Genomic DNA, 21,473 nt, shown 5'->3' with positions numbered 1-21,473 from the left:
TTATTTTTCACAGTGATGGGGTTTCACCATGTTGGCCAGGCTGGTCTCGAACTCCTGACCTCAAGTGATCCGCCCACCTCAGCCTCCCAAAGTGCTGGTGTTACAGATGTGAGCCACTGCACCTGGCCTGGATCTAGATTCTTAACTTTCCTGCTTGACACCCTCAGGCATCAAGCTTCAAGAACTGAGGAATTCACAAGTTGGCAATACACTGATGAATTTACATTTGGAAGGTGTACCAGTAAAAGGTTAAATAGTAGTAATAATTATAGAGATTTAGAGCAGATTTTAGTTGAAGAATTGAAATTGACATTTGCTAGCCAACTCTTTTATGAAATGTTCCCAGAGGACTTAGGGACAAGATTTCTCTTGGTTTAACTGGATTGTTTCCTGAAAGAGCATTTACAAGACATCTTCTGGTGTTTATTTATGTCTTTTTCAACTAAATGTAAAAGAAACTTTGTCTTTATGACTGTGATGTAACATTATTAATAATGAAATTAGATTAAGAAATTATACCAATACCTGGTTTTCTTTTATATTTAATAGTTTATCTTTACATTAAAGTTTTCTCTTATTAAATAGTCCCTGCTTAATTTTAGAGTTTGCACATCTCAGATATCTGAATAGCATTATCAGGTTCTTTTTGTGACCCATCCCATAAGTTAGAGTATGTCAGGTAACACAGTTTTTTACTCTCTTTCCATTCAGTACTAAATGTATGTTTTGTTTAGGCTTTAGGGTCAGGAGGAAGGCCAACCTGTACTTGTAGCTCCCTTTCTAGCAGTTTAAATAAAGCTGAGCTTTAACAAAGTTCTTAAAATCTTAAGTCACACACTCAAAATAGTGGAATTTCAACACTAGATTTATTTTTGTCTTCCTTTTCATGCACATGCATTTGACATTAGGATAGAGATTTTATTTAAATGCTGCAATAGCCTGTGTATTGATTTTCTAAAGATAGCTAATCCTTTATGTCAGATACTTTCAATAAAACTAGTTTCTGCTACTTGTATATTTCCAGCATTGAATGGATAGGAGGGAGTCATAAAAGTTTAATCAAACCAAGCGTACATTTGTTATTTTATTGTTTATTATTGTTACAATAGTGAGAGCAATAACGCTAAGTACAGCTAAAAGCATTTGTTGAGTGTATTTGATGTGCCAAGTACTATGTATATTGCTGTATGATCTCATTTAATTCTCTAAACAGTCCCAGGGATGCATACGTAACTTACTTGCCTGAGATCACGTAGCAGCAGACATTAGAACCAGGATTCAGAGTCAAGTACTCTGGCTCGCCTGTGTGAGCTGGTAATTTCTTCAACTTCTTTCTCAGGTTATACTAGGAAGTTTTTGCTTTGAAATACGTGCATGCATATTCCATTGTATTTTTTCCCTTGCTCTTTCATAATTGTTGGCAACTGAGTGGCCTTGTTGGGAATACAGTGATGCTCAAAGAAGATATTATTGGGTTATCAGAGTAAGATATCATGGGGACAAATCTGCAAAGTGGCATGTGCTAACTAGTATGCTAACTAGTAACTAGTATGTATACTAGTATGTAATTGCCTTACCTACAGTAAAATGATTTTGTAGGAAAATAAGATTTGTTGAATGTAAACGCGTGAATGCACGGCATGCAAAGCAAGATTTGGAACTTTACAGAATGCTTATTGGCAGAAAGCTGCTTTTCTTGCACAGCATAGCAGGAATAAATGAGGAAAGCATGTCATGGAATCAGAGTTACAATTTAGTAGCTCTAGGATTATGACACAATTTCAATAATAGAGGCACCCCAGAATAACAGCCAAGTAAATAGAATCCCTAATCTTTGGCTTGTTCATATATTTACTCAACGTAGCCTCTGAAATCACTGAAAGCTTTTTGGAAGAAAGAAATGGAAAGGAGCACCTGCATTCTCAAGGCCAAGACCTCCCTTTTGTAAATGCACTAATATTTTAAGAGGGTGTGTGCATGTTTAATGTGTGGGTGTGTTTGTTTAAGGAAGACATTGAGCTTCAAAAGGCAAGATGTTTTGTAACCCAGAAATGTAATTGTAAATGGAATTATTAAATCTGACAATGAAATTAAAATAAACTAATGTGTAAACAGAGCACATATGTGGGGCTGTACTTGCTGGCTCACCTTCTGTGTAACACGGGTTCAGAGGCTTCACCTGAGTTAATAATTCGAGAGAGAGAGAGAGAGCCCCATATGTGAATGCTAACAGATACCAATCCAGCACAGGGAGCAGCTGAGTCTTTTCAGTTCAAAGGAAGAGAAGAATTTCACTTCCTGGCTGATAGTCTGATTTTCTCAAGAACTGATTGTAGATAGACGGAATCTACCTTTAGCAAAGGGTGTGGGTAACCACAGTCTTGTAGCAGAGAAAAACTTCAAAGTAAAGATGGTGAGCCATACAATTGCCCTAGGCTTGGGAGAGACAGATCTGGAATGAGGATTCTGATCTCATAAAATTCACTTAAGATTTTTCAAACTGCCAGGCTAGCCTTTGTAGCCACAATTCTTAATCAGTCTAGGTTGAGTTTGGCACATAAAATTATTTCAGCGGAAAAAATAGCCATTAAACTATTATGATGAATTATTAGAATTAGTAATGGTGCTGAGAATACTCAAACCTCCTTTTCATTCACTCCCAAATCTGTTTAGATAATCTGCTTTTTGGTACATCCGAGTTATTGTTATGTCTAGTAATGGAGGATGGCATAGCACAGACAGCTGTGTATCTGAGTGAATCGCAGGTTCTAAAAAGATTTCTGATCTCTTTTTTAAATTGTGGTAAAATATACTACATGCCATACCATTTGCCATGTTACCCGTTTTTAAATGTATAGTTCAAAGCCATTCACAGTGTCCTACACTTACAATGCTGTGCAGCCATCACCACTATCCATTTTCAGCACTTCCCCATCACCCCAGTGAAGACCCTTTTATCACAGAAATCAGCAGGTAGAAAAATGGATTTATTTTAATTCCATCTTTTGTTTCTTTCTTTTAGTAGATAAACAGTTACCTAATAAGCAGATGGCAAAAAGTAGAAAAAAGCCGTGATTTATGAGCTGGATAAGTAGCTTGTGATTGTGAGTTTTATGATAGTTTTATGATATTTAATCATAGATTAAATGTTTTGGAATTGAACTTGTACAAAAATAGTAAGCAACCTCATCCTTCAACTCTTGAACTAGGAAGCAGGTTTTCACAAATCGTCGGGTCTGATTATGATAGTGAGTGAGCATTTCTCTGTGTTAAATTCTGTATCTTATTTAATCCTTCCTAACAATCTATCAAAGTAGATGACACTGTGCCAGTTTTATGAACTTCAAACATTATACTAAACTCCAGCATTTTACTTTTACTTAGATTGCCTCCAGCGGAGGTTAAGTGACTAGTCTGAGGTCCCTTAACCAGTTGGTTAACCCAGGGTAATCTCTTACTAAACCCTTGCTCTAACCATCAGGATATATTGCCTTCTTTCGAGCCACCTAAAGTTTGATTTAGAAAATGAAAAAGGTATTTTTTTCTCTCTATTCTTTCTTGGCACCCCTTCAAAGGAAAACAGTTGTATAGTCAGAAGAGAAATAGCCTGAAATTTCATATAATGAGACACCATGCAGAACCAGATAACGTTCCATTCAGCCCCAAATTCACACCGGCACAGTGCCCCCGCCAGGCTGTTGGTGGAACTGCATGCAAATGGCTGCTCTGCTGACCAGCAAGGCCCGGCGGGGCTATTGTCCTGTAGGAGGTCCTCAGGACATTTTGTTTTTTGGAGACTGAGGCTCTTTTTGGTCCACCAGACTGTTTCCTAACTAAGTGATACTTACAGGCCTTAAATAGAAATCTGGCTAATGGAACTTAATTAATTTCTACTAAGTCCAGTGCTGTGGCTGAAATGTAAGAATATGACTAGCTTTTAACTTTTATTTTTTAAAAAACTTTTTTTTCTAGGTTTGATGTACGTGTGCAGGTTTGTTATATAGATAAGCTTGTGTCATGGGGGCTTTTATCACCCAAATTATTTTATCACCCAGGTACTAAGTCTAGTACCCAATAGTTATTTTTTTTTCCTCTCCCTCCTCCCATGCTCCACACTCAAATAGGCCTCAATGTGTTCTCATTATTTAGCTCCCACTTACAAATAAGAACATGCAGTATTTGGTTTTCTGTTTTTGCGTTAGTTTGCTAAGGATAATGGCCTCCAACTCCATCCACGTTTCTGCAAAGGATGTAATCTCGTTCTTTTTTATAGCTACATAGTATTCCATGGTGTATATGTACCACATTTTCTTTAACCAGTCTGTCATTGATGGGCATTTAGGCTGATTCCATGTCTTTGCTATTGAGAATAGTGCTGCAGTGAACATTCAAGTACATGTGTCTTCATGGTAGGATGATTTATATATTTAGGTATATAACCAGTAATGGGATTGCTGGGTCAGGTGTTAGTTCTGTTTTTAGCTCTTCGAGGAATTGCCCCACTGCTTTCCACAATGGCTGAACTAATTTATACTCCCGCCAACACTGTGTAAGCATTCCTTTCTCTCTACAACCTCATCAGCATCTGTTATTTTTTTTGACTTTTTACTAATAACCATTGTGACTGGTGTAAACTGGTATCTCATGGTGATTTTGATTTTTTAGCTTTGATTTTAAAGAACTGATGAGGTATTTGTCCTGGGTGTCTTGGCCTCAGGGCACTGGCCACTCCTGAATGATGTTAGGAGTTCATCCACCTTTCCACATACACAGAGCACCCAGACCTCCCCTCTCCTGGGCAGCCTTGGACACCAAATCCAGGAACTTCCCTTGCACCTTTGAAACCCACAAGCAGCGATACTTCCTTCCCCGACTCCACAGGGGAAGATCCGGTTTCAGGGAGACCCAGGCTATGGAGGGCAGTCCCTCTGTGCTTCTTCCTGTCCCCCTCACACCTCCTGCCACCCCCTGACAGGGCTCAGCGGCAGTGAGACACTGTTCTTCGTCCAGGAACAACCCCTGCTTTTCCAGTGAAGGTGGGGAGTAGAAATCAGGCATTAAAGCTTGCTCGTGTATCACCCAGACTTTATGAATCGGAGGAAAGACAGAATCATTTAAATGAAAAAACAGCTGCTTCAGCTACAAATCCTGGGTCTACAGAATCGGTCTTTGATCAGACAAAAAGATCAGTGTTCCGTAGACATCATTAAATTGTTTCTAACAACGGGTGAACTGATCTTTTTTTTAAATCAGCTGGAAATCTTCTTGAAAGAAATAGAACCAACTCTGGCTTATCAAAGCAGAAAACCAATTTTTTTTTTGAGGCCACAGAATCAAAGGAAGAAGTTAGAACAGGGCTCCAGAAGAGCAGCTTGCGAGGGCTGGGCCGAGGAGCGGGCGTGTTCCTCATGGGGCTGGTGCTGAGATGGTTCCGCTCCAGCCAGCCATAGACCTTCCTCCGTTCCTCTCAAGACTCAATCCGGGAAGAACACATCTGGGCAGCCTCACTGGGTGAGCCAAGGGCAGGGAGAGCTTCCTTATTCGCTGGCCCACCGCAGGGTGTCTGCCTGCGCTGTTGACGTTTTGGGATCAGATAAGTTATTTTTATGGGGCCTGTCCTCTGTGTGGTAGGGTGGTTCAGTCCCCCAGTGTGACAGCCAAAAATGTCATCAGGCCTTGCCAGATGCCCTGAGAGACAAAATCACCCTCTAAACCACTGGCCTAAAGCAAAATTGTTCTCCTAACCAGAGGGGAAATGGATGCTAGGTGGAAAAAAGCAGTATCCTACCCCATTGACACTTCGTGCTGTATAAACAGTTATGTATCTCCATGGCTTTCTCCCCAGCTCATGACGTTCCTCAGAACAGAAATCTCATGTCTCGCTCATATCTGTGTGCCTGCTGTCTCTAGCACACAGTGTTTAGCACACAAGTGCTTAGTAAACATTTCCTTTGATAAATGCATGAGCAGACGTTCAGTCTGAAGTGGAATCAGGAGTGGTCATGTTCCTGCTTGCTGCCGTGCGCAGGGAGTTTGGCCTGCAGGCAGAGGCATTGATCTCAGAACGCTAATGGTGGGAGAGGTCCATGCCTGTGGGGAGTCAGACCTAAGCAACTCTATCCACCTTTCTGCTAAAATCACCCACTTTGGCAGAAATCATGACCTATCAACAGATGGCCGGTCCTCGACCGACTTCCCTGTGTTTTCCTTGAGACATGGCTCCCTCTGGGCTCCTGCCTGACTGAGGTTGGGTTCTATTTCTCAGGCTTAGAACTGTCAGAATGAAAGAAGCTTCTTAGGTGTGTGTTTCTGAGCTTTCTCATAAAGGAGTTAATAATTGATCAACACAAATTACTGTCCTCTAGAATGCTCCTAGTAATCAAGACATACCCTGCTTTTTAATTTTTTAAATAAAAGGACTGCCTTAATCTGCAAAGGGCACCTCCCATCTGGGAGACTTCTTGAGCAAGTGCAGAGCCACAGCTTCCACCCAGCTCACGCTGACACCACATCCCTTTCTCCCTCCCCACTACAGATCTGGAGGCCAGATCCATGCCAAATCCACTGGATCAGTGTAGGTGCTTTTCCATCTAGCTGGGCCCTCAATAACTTTGAACAGTGTGCCAAATAAATTATAGTTTGACACGAAACAGTTGTTTTCTATTTCACCTGAAAAGTCTTTTTTAGTTAAGTAGAAAATTATATGCGTCTACATCTTTCTTGCTCAGTGTTTTTCAAGTTCTAGTTGCCAGTTGAGAGAAACGACATCCATTTTCAGGCTTAATAGGTTTCCGCAGGTCCAGCTGAGCCATGGGTCTTAAAGGTGAGCGTGCAGCAGAGTCACTGGGAAGGCTTATTAAAACACAGGTCACTGGGCCCGTCCCCAGTTCTGATTCAGCAGGGCTCAGGTGGGGGATTAAGAATTCACATTTCTAACAGCCTCCCAGTTGACACACCAGTGATGTCAGTCCACTTTTAGGTCCACTGGATCATAGTTTTCAGAAGAAAGTCTCAGCCAGTCACAGAGGCGCACGCCTGTAATCCCATGGGGCACTTTCAGCGGCTGAGGCAGCTGGGTCACTTGATCTCAGGAGTTCGAGACCAGCCTGGGAAACATGGCGAAACCCCATTCCTACCAAAAAAAAAAAACTAGCTAGGTGCGGTGGTGCATGCCTGTAGTCCCAGCTGAGGAAAGCAGAGGTGAGAGGATCACTTGAGCCCAGAAATTCAAGGCTTCAGTGAGCCGAGATCACACCACTGCACTCCAGCCTGACTGACAGAGTGACACCCTGTCTCAAAAAAAAAAAAAAAACAACTCAGTAATTGTTATATATAATATATAAAGGGGTCTCTAATCTTTTGGCTTCCCTGGGCCACATTGGAAGAATTGTCTTGGGCCACACATACACTACACTAACCATAGCTGATGAGCTAAAAAAAAAAAAAAAAAAAAAAAAAAAGGAAAAAAAATCACCAAGAAAAAATTTAATAGTATTTTAAGAAAGTTTATGAATTTGTGTTGGGCCACATGCAGTCCACCGGCCGTGAGTTACACAAGCTTGATATATAATATCTTCCTAATAAATAACATGTTTTTTCTTTTTTGGGGCTGTTTGTTTTGCCTTCCTGAAATTCACATTAGGCATTTAGGCACAGATAGAATGAATGGATGAATGAATGGAAGAACTCTTATAAATATTCAATTAATAGTTTCTTCGTTCATTCATTCTTTGACTTTCATTAAATTTGGATCATATTCAGCCGTTGATCAAAAAGCCATAGTTTCATTTTATTGGGTACCTTTGCTTGGTGTCAAGCAATATATGAAATAGACTCAAAGAAAAGATGTACCTATTCTTCTTCTTCCAAGCTTTAAAATAATTCTGCCTTTTAATTGCCCGGTAATCCCCTGTATTTATGAAACTAAATGATACACCAACCATTTCACCCTGGGGCCTTAGGAAAGGGAGCCAGAATGAGATTTTGTCTTTGCAAGGTTGGCTTCCAGGTATAATCAAACTGTCAACCAATTGCTCTCCATCATGTTTTCAAATAATTATATTAGTTGTGCATCCAAAAGGGCATTCAAGGGATTAAGCAGGTTAGGCCATGAGTATGCTGATTTTTAAATGAAGGTCTGGTTGGATTATGTGTTCGTTATTGCAAAATAACAGAATATGGACTTGCAGTTTTGTACACATAATGAACTCATCCTGGAGCTGACCGGACCTTTTCTTGGTGAAAGTGTAGAAATCTGCATAGTTAGGAGCCCCTTAAATATGTAAAGGCTTCTGTTTGAAGGGGTTACCACAGACACCTGGAGGCCACCCAGGAAGCATCCTGAAGCACAGACCTCTTGGGCACTTTTTCCTCCCAGGGTCACGCCAAGACAGGAACTCCAGCAGCAACCATTTTCCTCCCAGGGTCACGCCAAGACAGGAACTCCAGCAGCAACCAAGCATCGCGAGCACTGTGTGCCCTGATGGGAAGAGGCTCTTGGTCGTTACATGAGTGCCTGTCCTGGTCACGGGTGTCCCAGTCACAGCTGGGCCAAGCCACCGTTGGCAGTGCCAGACTACAGCCCTGTGAGACGAGGCCGCTGATCTCTGCCCTCTCCTTCCAGCTAGCTGGGTACAGTCGAGGCTGCTTGTAAAGTGTGCTCCACAGAGCGGACGCCGTGCCAGTTGGGCACAAGTGCTCATGGGTGGCACCAGGAAATAAGGAGACCTTTCTCTCAGGATTTTCTGCGTATTTAGGTTCTGTCCATCAAGGATGCTGATATTTAAATATAAACCGTTTTAGAATGTATTTGACAGAATGTCAGGGCATGAGGCAGTAAATATATCATGGTGCTTTAAGAGCATGGGCTCAGGAACCTGACTGCCAGGGTGAAAGCAAACCTGTGAGCTGTGTGACTCTCTTGGCTTCTGTTTTCTTACTTGTGAAGATAGGGGTCTCAAGGTGTGTTTTAAGGAGACCCCGGATCAGTGCTCTTAGGACAGTGTCTGGTGCACAGTGAATGCTCCGTAAACAGCCACCACGGTTCTGGGAGTGGAATGGCTGGTGTCCTCTCTGATGAGCCCCGTCTAGGCCAGCTGTCTGCAGGTCAAGTCCTCCTGCATGGTATTTTTCTCCTCACTTTCTTTCCAGCTGTATGTCTGCAGTCACTCGGAAGAGGAGGACTGGAAAGCCATAGTGTGGAAACCCTGCCGTTTTAAGACTCAGTCTTGGAATCTTATTGATATTATAATTTAAATTAGTCAGCCTAGAATAATTACCCTAGTGCTTCCGGGTTATGAAACACGTCATTTGAGCAGAGCCGTCAGAAGAAAAATGTTCTGGCTTGTGCCATCTTTTCTTAGCTCATTTGTCTCTCAGGTAAAATGAGGAGAGAAATACGTTAAATTCTCACTCTTTAACTACTCTTCACATATACTCTGTCTCTCTCAGTAGGACAAACAGATGAAGATATACTACCTGCTTCCTTGTGTGAGCTCATATTTGCAATGTGTGTCCTGATGCACTTTTGTCTTTCTTGCATTGCTATTGACCCTTTTCTCTTTTTAGTTGTAAAGTTATTGCCTGAGTCCTTTTGTCAAGATCCATTCATTCTCCCTCTAATTTAGGTGATTTCCACAGTGAAATGTGTTTGTCAACTCCATCCACCTTAGTTGGAGCTAACAGCTCCAAGCTGGTTCCCAGGGTGCTTAGAAAATACAATTTTAATCGTCACCCTTCTAAAATTAAGACGTGAAGGCAACGGGGACGTCTTTGTCAGCTTTAAAAACGAAACGAAAGCTTTCTTAGAATTTTTTGACTATGGCCATATACAAGCTAAATCCAGTTTTTCTTACTTGTGGAACTACCTGAAACATTGGGCTTTTTTTTTTTTTTTAAATTTTCTGTGTAGGGTTTAGTTCGTGTTAACACTCGCAGAACATTTAAATCTAATTAGAGCAGGGCTAGCATAACAGTGTGCCCAGGATTCTTCCCAGTAACCGTTCTTCATTATCCCTCCAGGCTCGGGTCCTGACTTCCTCCTTTTTGAACCTTCATCTTCACCAGTCACATTACACACAAAATCACCAAACCAGTTAGCTCTAACTGTATTTCTTTAGAAAAGCCCACAAGTGTACATATTTTTCTCTTGTGGCCACAGTTGCCATTCTGTGAGATGCAGGAATTGTTTAAGGTGGGAAACTGGAGAAGGACGTGTGCTAGTTGGGCCTGTCTGCTGGGAAGGAGAGAGCAAGGTCGTATTTATATTGGCAGTTTGTTGAGTTGAAGTGAACACTTCAAAGAACAGGATGGCCATACTTACCTGAATAGCTTGGCTCTGAATAAATGACTTTCCCTTCTGAGAATTCCAGTCATTTAGTTATAAACGACCAGTCATGTAATTATAGAAATGTTTCAAATACTGTTTTTTTTTTTTAGTTTTAAGGAGCAGAGAGAGTTTAATAGGCAAGAAGAGGCAAGGAGGAAGGGGGAAGGAAGAAGCTCCCCTGTACAGAGACAGTGGGAGGGGGGTGCTCTAAAGCCAAAAGAGGGAACCCCACCTGCCACAGATACCAGCTAGGTATATACACAGCGGCTGGAGGAGGCAGTGTCTGATTTGCACAAGGCTCAGGGGATTGATCTGACTAGGCACGTCATTCACCTAGCCCGAGGGAAAAGCTGGCCCTCCCACCCTAGCCTTTTAATATGCAAATGCAGGACACCATGATGTTCTACACAGGTGGGGATACTTCGGAATGGCCATGTATCCAGGAACGTGGGGAAAGGGCAAGAAGGCCACCGGAATCGCCATGTTTGGCTGGACCCAGTTTCTAATGGCTGACGTTTGGATATCGGGTTACTGGCCTGGCTTTAAGAGCTGGGGCTTTACAGGAAACTTTTCCAGACAAGCTTTAAAAAAAAACTTCCTAAGGACCCCTTTTCCCCTCTGTCTGCCTAAAATAATTTATTAGTAACTCCTACAACATTCCGCACTGTGGAGATGCCACACTAACTGCTCTTAGGGGTTTGGGTGACGACGCCTTCTGGCTATTTCCTGCTGGAAAGGGGCGTCGAGTGGGGAACAGCAGCTAGGGCTCCTCCCGGGGTTGATCTAAGGGTCCTCGGAAAAATGGCACGTCCATGTGTGGTTCAGTTGACAGCACCATTTGGAGTTTGATTGCTGTGAGTTGGGTGATCCTCTCCTCTTGAGGTCCCAAGACAATTTCCAAATTCTAGAGGAACCAGGCAGAGAAATAAACCTGCTTCATATTTTGTTCATAGGAGCACACCTTACTCAATTATTAAAGGCCATAAATAGTTTAAAATAAGTTTCCTTGACTCAGTCTGATGAATGAATTTCCTTTCCCGGCCAACGCACCAAAATGATACGGCTCCGATGAGTGGGGGAGCATCGGGGTTTTTGGTCCCGTGCCGGTTTAGATACAGGGACACGGACACGTGTGGAGTGGTTTTAAGGAGCAGAGAGTTCAATAGGCAAGAAGGGGCAAGAAGGAAAAGAAGGAAGAAGCTACCCTGTACAGAGGAGGGGGGCTCCAAAGCTGAGACAGGGAACCCCTCAAATACTAAAAAGGAAGAAATGGTGTGTTAGGCTAGCACATTTTATGGAAAGCCGTGTCTTAATTAAATGTTTTCCCTACAGATGTTCTCTGTATCAAGAAACCTGGCACATAGGGAATGCATGAAACCTGATTTGTAATTAGGTTGAGTCTACTTAAGTAATAACCTACATCTGGAAGGTACAATGTCAACTGTGCTACTTTAGCCGTCATCACGTACCCAGTGTTTCTATCATTAGTGACACAGCTGGGCCAGAGGTGAGGCCTGCATTCACGCATGCAGATTATTTTACTGTAAAAAAGAACACTGTGTTTTGAACTTTAATTGCACAAATAGACATAGCAGTGACATTCTCTTCTAGTAACTGCCCATTATTCCTCACATATTTCCTAAGATAGAGCTGTTAAAGTTTAGATAGACATTAGATAGACAATAAAAATATTTCAGTGTACAGTTGAAACTGTAACGATATTGGTGGTGTTCTCAACTACCCCAGGTCTAGTTAAGGGCTTTCAAGTATGTGTTTGCACCAAGTATTTTCATGTCGACCATCTAGATAATCCTTGGTCTGTTTCCCACCCCATGTACTTTCTGATGGGGTGATCACATCTGCACCTCTAGTCCCCAGGCTGTCCCTGAGCTCTCTGTCCTCACTGCCTCCACATGGAGCATCCCCTTCACCTCACACTTGTCAGGGGTTGTGTCTCCACACCACCCTGCTCCTCCTGGATTCCAGCTCAGTCTGTCCTTCCTGTTCTGTTGGTTTCTCTGGTTCAGAGCCCTGGGTCCTCTCATGTTCATCTCCCAGAGTCTCTTCCAGCCTTACTCGACCCGCCAGACCACTTCTTGATCAGCATACATTGTGCATTTCCCCAGGTTTGTGCCTTTCCTGTATTGTCTCCTCCACCTAAAAGGCCCAATCTGTTAAGTTTCTGCTCAATCCCATCTCCTCCACAAACCTTCTGAATCTCTTCACTGGAATTCATCTTTCTCTTCTGTTCTCCACACTGACTGCCCTTTGTATGCTATTAGCATCCACAATTTACTTTTTCTCAAGATTTCATGTTAAAATTTTTCAAATATTCAGAACAGTTGAATGAATAGTACAACACTCATATACTTGCCGTTTAGTAAACAAGTTCCTATATTTACATCTCTTCATCTCCCTATCTGGCCTTATATTTTTATGCATTTCAAGTAGCAGACATCAGTACATTTTATACCTAGATTCTTTTGCATACATAGCATTAGAGTTCAATAGTTGCTTACTGTATTAGGTAAACTTTTCATACAGTGAAATGCACAATCTCAAATGTACCTTTCAATGAATTTTGATGCGTATACACACCTTTATAACTCAAATCACTATCTAGATGTCGAACATTACCATCACACCAGAGGCCCTCCTGCCCCTTCTCAGTTGATTCTAATATCCACTCCCAAAAGCAACCACAGTTCTGATTTTTTTTCACCGTAGATTAGTTTAACCAACTTTTTGAACTTCATATAAATGAAATCAAACAGTATGTACTGCTCCGCATAAGGCTTCTCTCACTCAGCATAATGTTTTTGAGATCCATTTGTGGTGTTGCATGTGTGAATAGTTTGTTCCTTTTTGTTGCTGAGTAATATTCCATTATATGAGTATATTGTAGTGTGTGTATTCCTATCCTAGTGATAGAAACTTGGGTCATTTCCAGCTTGGGGTTGTACAAGTTGTTTCTTTGTTGACATATGCTTTCATTTCTCTTGGATAAATACCTAGGAGTGAAATTGCTGGGTCCTAGCGTAGGTACATGTTTAGTTTCATAAGACACTGTTAGACCTTTTTTCAAAGTGATTATATCATTTTATCCTTTCACCACAAATGTATGACAATTCAGGTTGCCCACAGCCTTGTCAACATTTCGTGTAGCACGGTGGCTCACACCTGTAATCCCAGCACTTTGAGAGGCCAAAGCAAGGTAGGAGGATCGCTTGAGCCCAGAAGTTCAAGACCAGCCTGGGCAACATGACAAGACCCCATCTCTACAAGAAGTTTAAAAACTAGCAGGGCATGGTGGCACACACCTGTGGTCCTAGCTATTCTCAAGCTGAGGCGGGAAGATCACTTGAGCCTGGGAAGTCGAGGCCGCAGTGAGCCATGGTCACACTGCTGCACTCCAACCTGGAGAACAACAACAACAAAAATGAGCCATTCTGGTGGATGCGTCATAGTATCTCATGGTGGGTTTGGTTTTCATTTCCCTAGTGACTAATGATGTTGAATGTCTTCTCAGTGCCTATTAGTTGTGTTATTTATTCATATATCATCTTCTGTGAAAAACCTGACCTTGTGAAGGTAAAATCTTTTGTCAATTTGTAATTTTGAAAAAAAGTCTTTTTACAATGGGTGAAGAAGTTCTTTATACATTCTGGATACCAGTCTTCTGTGAGATATGTTTTGTGAGTATTTTTTCCTACTCTTTCATCTGTCTACTCATTGGCTTAATGGTTTCTTTTCAAGAGACGTTTTTAATTTTGATGAAATCTAACATTTTTTCCTTTTATGGTCAGTGCTTTCTGTGTCCTAAGAAAGTATACCTACTTCAGAGTCACAGAGATACTTCATGAGGTTTTTTAAGACAGTAATTTTAGTGTTTACACTTAGGTCTGTGATCATCTCAAGTTAGTTTTTATGTATGGCATGCAGTAGGAGTCCAGGCTGGCTTTCCCCCATATGGATATGCAGTTCTGCCCAGCCGACTGCTGTGCGTGTCCTTCTCACTCTCATGTTGTGACTGAGCCTGCCCATCTGTATGCGCATGACCTGGCCTGATCCTTTCCACACAGCAGATGCTGCCTTCGTGTTCACTGAATTGCAGTACAGGTTCAGAGAACAGTAGAGGATTCCGGCAGCTTTTTAATGCCTTGATTTTGAAAATGGTTTTACAGAATTCATCTCCCAAAGTAAATGTCAGTATATAGAGCTTGTTCAACCCTTGAGTTAGCATTTCCTGCCAAGAATGTAGGTTGAAGCAAGAAGGTTAATTGCATAAATCTTTGTTTTTTGGCTTCTTTAGAGTGAAGAAAGAGTGCAAATTCAGCTTTTTATTGAATTCTTAATATATGCTAGGCATGGTGCTTCATTGCTTCTACATCTTCTTGTTTGATCCTTATAGCAACCTTGTAGGAAATTTGGGTGCCAGAGATTTTAAGTGACTTCTGCATTACACAGTTAGTAAGTTGCAAAGCTAGGAGTTCTCTGGGACAGGGAAATCTGGAGGAAAGCCAATAATTTGATTCTGATATAAGACTTCTATAAAAGAATTAACATCTAATTGATTGTAAAGTGTATAGAACTTGATAGCAAAACTGGATAGGTAACTAAGTAAATTCTGAATCATCCAAGTCAAAGATAACTAAAAAACAATCAGTCTTCTAATATCAGTCTTTAAGGATGTAGTCATATATGCAAAAATAATAGCCCTTAGGAAATATATTTAGGCCTAAATCTCTAAGCTAAGGATTGATTTGTTAGTAAAAATGCGTTAAAATTATAAATAGCTCCAAGGCCCACACACTGTCCATGGCTTTATAAAATGTCCTTGCAGTCAGGTTCTACAGCCAGAGTCTTGACTCAGAAAGCCAGCGCGCTCCTGTAGTGTGTGGATTTGAATTTGCGTCTTTGTGGTTCCCGTTGCCTCCTGGTGAACACAGTGCTGACCTCTCTTTGCTTGCAGGTGTGCTTCAGAAGTGTCCTTCTGTTGATGACTTCGTAAGTGCCCTGGTTTCTGACTTGGATCTGGACTTCGAAACTTTCCTCATGGATTCTGAATAACAGAAACATGCTAAACCTCTTCAATCAAGGTGATGTAGATAATGACTTTGTCACGAATGCTACAGCGGTGAGAGCTTGTTTCTCATTTCAGTGTTCACTTCTGTAATAAATTCGGAAAAACTTTAAACTGAGAGAACTTGGAATAAATCATTTGTTTTAATTCTGCTGGCTTTTCACCTGTTTGGCATGTTTTTGAGCACATGGAAATCTCTGACCTAGTAACAACCATCCTTCTGCATGGCACTGTTAAACGGAGGGTGTGGGCATTTCCTAGTATAACCACTCCCCTGTTGAGCTTTTCCCCCTTTCCATGGATCTGTAATTAGTTTAATTAAATATTTAATTAAAAGCAAAAGTGTTTAAGACAGAGTTTGAAGCAATATTCAGAAAGGTTACACATATAGTTCTTTTGAGAATGATGACCATTTCTTAAGACCACTATCTAAAGTAGGCTTAAAAAATACACTTTAAATAGTTACAAGCAACCGACAAACCAAGTGTGGTTTCCAAAATACATGTAATCATCTGTACTGTTTTTTCCTGAATGTTTAGGCAAATAGACTCAAAACACAGAGGACTGGCTTGGCAATGAAGGTAGAATGAGTAAGTGCACGTACAATTCATAAGTGACATACCAGTGTCAAGCAACTGGTGAATCAGGAAACGGGGGTTCAGACCATGTCTGCTTTTATCTGGAACTCATTTCCTTTACACTATTGCATACCATACTGTATTTTGGTTTGTTATTATCAGGAAATAAATTATTTAATGGGTTTTTCCCACCATTAAAGTCAAAACCTAATTATGAATTTCCAGTTTAAAAAGGCACCTGCTAACAGCCTCTTCCTGCTTCTCACCAAGTGACCAGTGATGAAACAAAAGGAAAGATTCAAAAGACCCAAAACTAAGACACACATTCAACCGATATCTGCAGAATCTGGAGGAATTTCTTCATGCTCAGAAACAGACGGGACTGGATGGAGAAACGTCCTCAGTGGCCGGCCTGTGCCGGGTGCACCTGGATGCAAGGGGGATCGGCCCTTCCTGCTTTCCCACCTCCTGCTCACCCTTAAAAATGCAAGTCGGTACTGACCAGAAGGCAGAGCAGCCAGTACCCCGAACGGGGCTTCACGTTTGAATGCTGCAGTGGGTCCCTCCCCGTTGCTCCCCATTGGAGCTTCTCTATACAGCAGCGCTTGGAAACTGCTGCTCACACAGCCTTGGGCAGGGAGTGGGCCTGGCAGTGGTGTCTCCTCTCCCAAAGCAAAGCTGAGGAGGGGAGACAAGGGTTTGAGGACGGGCTCTGGTGCAGTGCCCAGGGAGGAATCTCGCTGTTTCTTGTCTCACCCTATTCACAACATCCAAGCTAACTTAAAAAGAGATCTCATCCCGACAAACTGGCAATGCACAGATGCCAGCTCATTCTGGGAGACAGACGTGGAGAAATTCACAGGTAAATCAGTTACAGGTAAATCTGAAAAGTGCTTTCATCAGCACCCAGGTGCACCGACAGTGACAAAACCCCTGCATCTTTATCAGGTCTTTTTTGTGGGGGTGAGTAACCAAAAAAAAAGTCCATGTGGAACCTTTTTAAAAGCATTCTTAAGAAACGGGAAAGGAAGACTTTACCTGGAAGATGCTGGAAAATCAAAACTTTGAAAATTATTATTTTTTTTGAGACAGAGCCTCACTCTGTCACCCAGGCTGGAGTGCAGCGGCATGATCTCAGCTCACTATAACCTCCGCCTCCCGGATTCAAAGGATTCTCATGCTTCAGCCTCCCTAGTAGCTGGGATTACAGACGTGCACCACCACACCCAGCACATTTTTGTATTTTCAATAGAAACAGGGTTTCACCATGTTGGCCAGACTGATCTCAAACTCCTGACCTTAAATGATCCACCCACCTTGGCTTCCCAAAGTGCTGGGATTACAGGTGTGAGCCACTGTGCCTGGCCAAAAATTATTTTTTAAAAGGAGCAAATTGCTCCTTGTACATTGCAGCAAAATCTATTTTTGTTTTTTTGGAGTTTTTTGTTTGTTTTTTTGTTTTCTTTTTGAGACAGTCTTGCTCCGTTGCCTAGGTCAGAGTGCAGCAACACGATCTCGGCTCACTGTAACCTCCGCCTCCCGGGTTCAAGCGATTCTCCTCCCTCAGCCTCCCAAGTACCTGGGATTACAAGCACCCGCCACCATGCCTGGCTGATTTTTGTATTTTTAGTGAGATGGGATTTCACGATGTTGGCCAGGCTGGTCTCAAACTCCTGACCTCAAATGATCCGCCCGCCTCAGCCTCCCAAAGTGCTGGGATTACAGATGTGAGCCACCGTGCCTGGCCCTCTCTGGAATTCGCAAAGAGATTTGAGAAAGCATGGTATTTATGAAGTTGAAAGCCATAAAGAACAAGCAGAAATAAAAAGACAATAGGTCAAGTTAAAAAGGAAGATGGGTAAAATAAATGCAGAGAAACGATAACCACAGTACAATGACCGAAAACATTGTCAGAATCAGAAAAGGAGAAAATCGTCGGGGAAAAACCTGAGAATCTTTCAGAAGGCAGGTTAAAGGGATGCAGTGAGAGCACACAGCAAGACAGTAGAGTGGAGGCCGCACCCTCTGCATTCTGGAATTCCTCAGAGGAAGCCAGGGCATTTGCAACAAAAGCAATAACCAGAGATACGTTCTGGTGTACTCCTGTCTTCCCAGGAGTACAAACCAGTGCCTGGCATTTAGCAGGGGCACTGGTGAGTGAATGCTCATCACTGATTTTAGAAACCCTTTTTAAGCTGGAAGAATGGCTGTGCATTCAGAAGGGAATCCCTGATGGTGGCACACAGTGCGAACGTCCTTGCCACTGAACTATCCACATTCAAATGGTGCTGCTTTATGGTAAATTGTGTATCATGTATATTTTACCACAGTTTTTTAAAAAGCAAACAAAAGAATTCTGAATTCCAGATTAAAACATAGTGAAAAGAAACCCTCATGTAGATATATTCTATTTTTTTGAGGGTTTAAATATTTGAGCTTAATTTAAAGTTTAATTGAGTTTAATTAAAATATATGGCATATCCCAAGTTGGGCTTTGCAGAACACTTCTCAGGAACTGTTAGTTGGTGTACCAGGAACTCAGACGGGCCCTGTTATTAAATTTATTTGGGAAATGCATGGAGGTTTTGAAGGTTCACTGTGCATGTGAACGACGCTACAATCGCAAACCAGATTTGGCATTGCATACATGAGCCAGTATTTCCCAGTGTGGAATACTTACTGCTGTTTTTCAGAACCCTGGGAAATAACTAAAAATATTCAGCTGGAAATTACAGGTATAGCTATAAAGGAGCAAGAACTACAGTGACTCCAGAATGCAAGCGTTCATCACTATTAAGAGCCAAAGAATTGAAACGAGTTTTGAGAGGTGAAGACAGAGATGTAAAATGACATTCTCAGATATATGAGGGCTCAGGAAACATCTCAACTTTGTACACTTCTTTAAAAATTGCTAAAAGTATATGTAATTTTGACCAAGAGTCAGAGCAAATGAAACCTCCAAGGGACTTCACAGAATGTGGAGGGGCCATTACTTCTTCCCAGTAACAGCTGAATAAATCATAATAGCAAATTATTTTATTATGAATGTTTTCCCTTATGATGGGAATAAATCCATAAGCCATAGTCTTCTTGGGAAAATTCTCTCCTGTAGTTACAGTTTACCACCAGCTTCTAAAAATCTAATTTAAAGTTCTTAAGAATGTGTAAACGCTGAAAATAACCTAATAAAAGAACTGGTGGATAATGAACAAAATGTTAGTGTGTAGGTTTTGAGATTTAGGCCTTTTTTCTTTTATCTTTTTTCTTCTTTTTCCAATTTTTAAAAACTAGGCAATGTGTTAATTCCAATAATAAAAAAATGTACAGTGTTTTAATAATCATGGCAAAGCCAATTTGAAAGCATTTTTCCAGTTCTGAAGAAGCGCTTGGCTGATGGAAGCCAATTCAGAAAATGTCTTTGAGTCATTTCAAGGAACAATTTGTACGGCCCAAAACGTTATGAATACCCAAGGTTTAGCCTGATTTGGTAAAAGCGATTGAGATAAAATGTGAACAATTGTGCTTGACATTTACTTAGCATTTTCCAGTTTCCAGGGGCCTGTCTCGTAGCTGTCTTAGGTGAAGCACATGAACTTGCGAGGTAGCAGACAGGGATAACTGGTACTAGGGAGGCAGACAGCTCGGCACTTGCTCAGCATCCTCAAGCTGGCACCGTATCAGTGTGGCTAGAGCCACCTCCCTTGGCTCCTTGTCCACTGCCCTTTGCGCCTCATGCAGGTCTCCAGAAGACGGCCGCTCCTGCTGTGCAAGCGCCTGCGCTTCCCTTAGACACTATTGCGGCGTTGGGTGGCCACATGACCCACACGGGCCTTTTCTAGTTCACCAGTTTTCTGCAAGGATGTTGGTTAGGGAGTGTCTCCGAGAGGAGCAAGGATGAAACCAAATCTAGGAGACGTGGGAAGCAAGCCAGGCACAGGGCTGGTGGGCCAGAGGGGACCACCCTTTGAGTTGGTATTTTGCTTAATCTGCATCTTCTGAGTAAGATCATCTGGCAGTGTGAGCTGTTCTCCAGGTACCTTTCTCTGTCTCATGTACAGAACCATCCCGAAGGAGTTTGTCAGGTGCCTTTGCCGAAACGCAGAGGCATTCGGTACTTCCTTGGTCTGAGGTTAACTGCACACCTACAGGCACTGGGCTCGTGCTTTCAAGTATTTTATCCTCACTTTGGGGTGAGTGAAAGATCCCCACTAGAGGAGCACTCGGGAGAAGTCGTACAAAAGCTGACTCTTGAGTACATGCAGTAGTGGGGTAGATGTGTGTGGTGTCTTCGTTCCTGCAGGGGTGCTTGTTAGGGAGTGTTTCCAGGAGGAACAAGTCTGAAACCAATCATGAAACAAATGGTAGCTGTGAACTGGAAAACTCATTCAAAAGAGAGCTCGTGATATGTGTGGTTAATTCACCTTGGCAATGTGGGAGGCTCTAACTTGCCCATATTCGAAATAAGAATTCAGCTTTTTGTAATACAAAACAACAAAGGATTGAGAATCATAGTGTCTAATATATAAAAGACTCAGGAAAGATAAATACATCAACTGCAGAAATGTAAAATGCATGTGACCCAAGAAGGCCCCAAAGTGGCAGACAACATTGTACCCATTCTCCCTTCCAAAATGTAAGCGGCGAGCATGCCGCTTTCCAGTCTACCACACAGGATGTCAGCTGCTGTGCTGTCCTTAGAGCCTTTGTCCTGAGTTCCACGTGTTTGTCCAGCTGTCTCATTACCTGTAGGTCTTAAAGACACTTCAAATTTGACCTTCAACATCAGATTCCTCTTTTATCCCAAATACTCCCCCCGAGTCACTGTTTTGATGAGTGGCACTGTAGTCTTCCAGCTGCTCAAGCAGGAACTTCTAAAGGGGTTGAGTCCCTTCTCATCCCTGCAGTTGGCGTTTTTCTTTCCTTTGCGCTTAACCTGTGCATCATGTATCTGTCATACTTGCCTAGTTTTCTTTTCCCAGCTCGGCTGCAGATATGTGTTAGAAAATCAGCACAGGCCTCCGGTGTGATCTGGGCATAAAGTCATCGGGGTCCAAGGGAGTGAAGGAGGGGCAGTCCCAGGAAATAGTGTGTGGCCAGGCTAGGACCACAGTAGGTATCAAATGTTTGGAACCCAGTTCTGGAAGGTTTAAACAATTCCATCAGATACAGTCTTCATTAAAAATAATTGAAAATCATGAACATTTTTCTGTCCGCTCCTATCACTGCTTTAAGAAAAACCCATGTCGTGGTTAATTCCGTGTGTCAGCATGACTGGCCACAGGGTGCCCAGATGAAACATTTCTGGGTGTGTCTGGAGAGTGTTTTGGGATGAGGCTGGCACTTGACTCAGCAGACTCAGTAAAGCAGATGGCCCTCGGTGGAGGGGGGTGCTCGTCCAATCTGTTGAAGGCCTGAATGGAACAAAAAGTGGAGGAAGGAGGAATTTACCCCATTTGCTTCCTGCCTGCCTGCTGAGCTGGGCTAT

The 21,473-nt window shown here is 42.2% G+C and overlaps 1 protein-coding gene across 2 annotated transcripts in view; it reads left to right on the top strand.

The window, feature by feature from the left end:
* The window catches only part of MIPEP (mitochondrial intermediate peptidase), a 213,211-nt gene that overhangs the window by 135,881 nt on the left and 55,857 nt on the right, over nt 1-21,473 (top strand). Inside the window, exon 19 of one of the 2 annotated variants that reach the window (XM_001090198.5) lies at nt 15,300-15,562. The exons of the other annotated variant lie outside the window; for it this stretch is intronic. Within the exon in view, the coding sequence (XP_001090198.3) occupies nt 15,300-15,397 (98 nt within the window). The 3' untranslated portion in view covers nt 15,398-15,562. Of the gene's footprint in view, nt 1-15,299; nt 15,563-21,473 lie in introns of those variants that run through there. 2 annotated transcript variants of the gene reach the window in all.

This window comes from Macaca mulatta, chromosome 17 (genome assembly GCF_049350105.2).
Source record: "Macaca mulatta isolate MMU2019108-1 chromosome 17, T2T-MMU8v2.0, whole genome shotgun sequence".
Classification (NCBI taxonomy): Eukaryota; Metazoa; Chordata; class Mammalia; order Primates; family Cercopithecidae; genus Macaca; species Macaca mulatta.
This window is presented reverse-complemented; position numbering and strand designations above follow the sequence as displayed.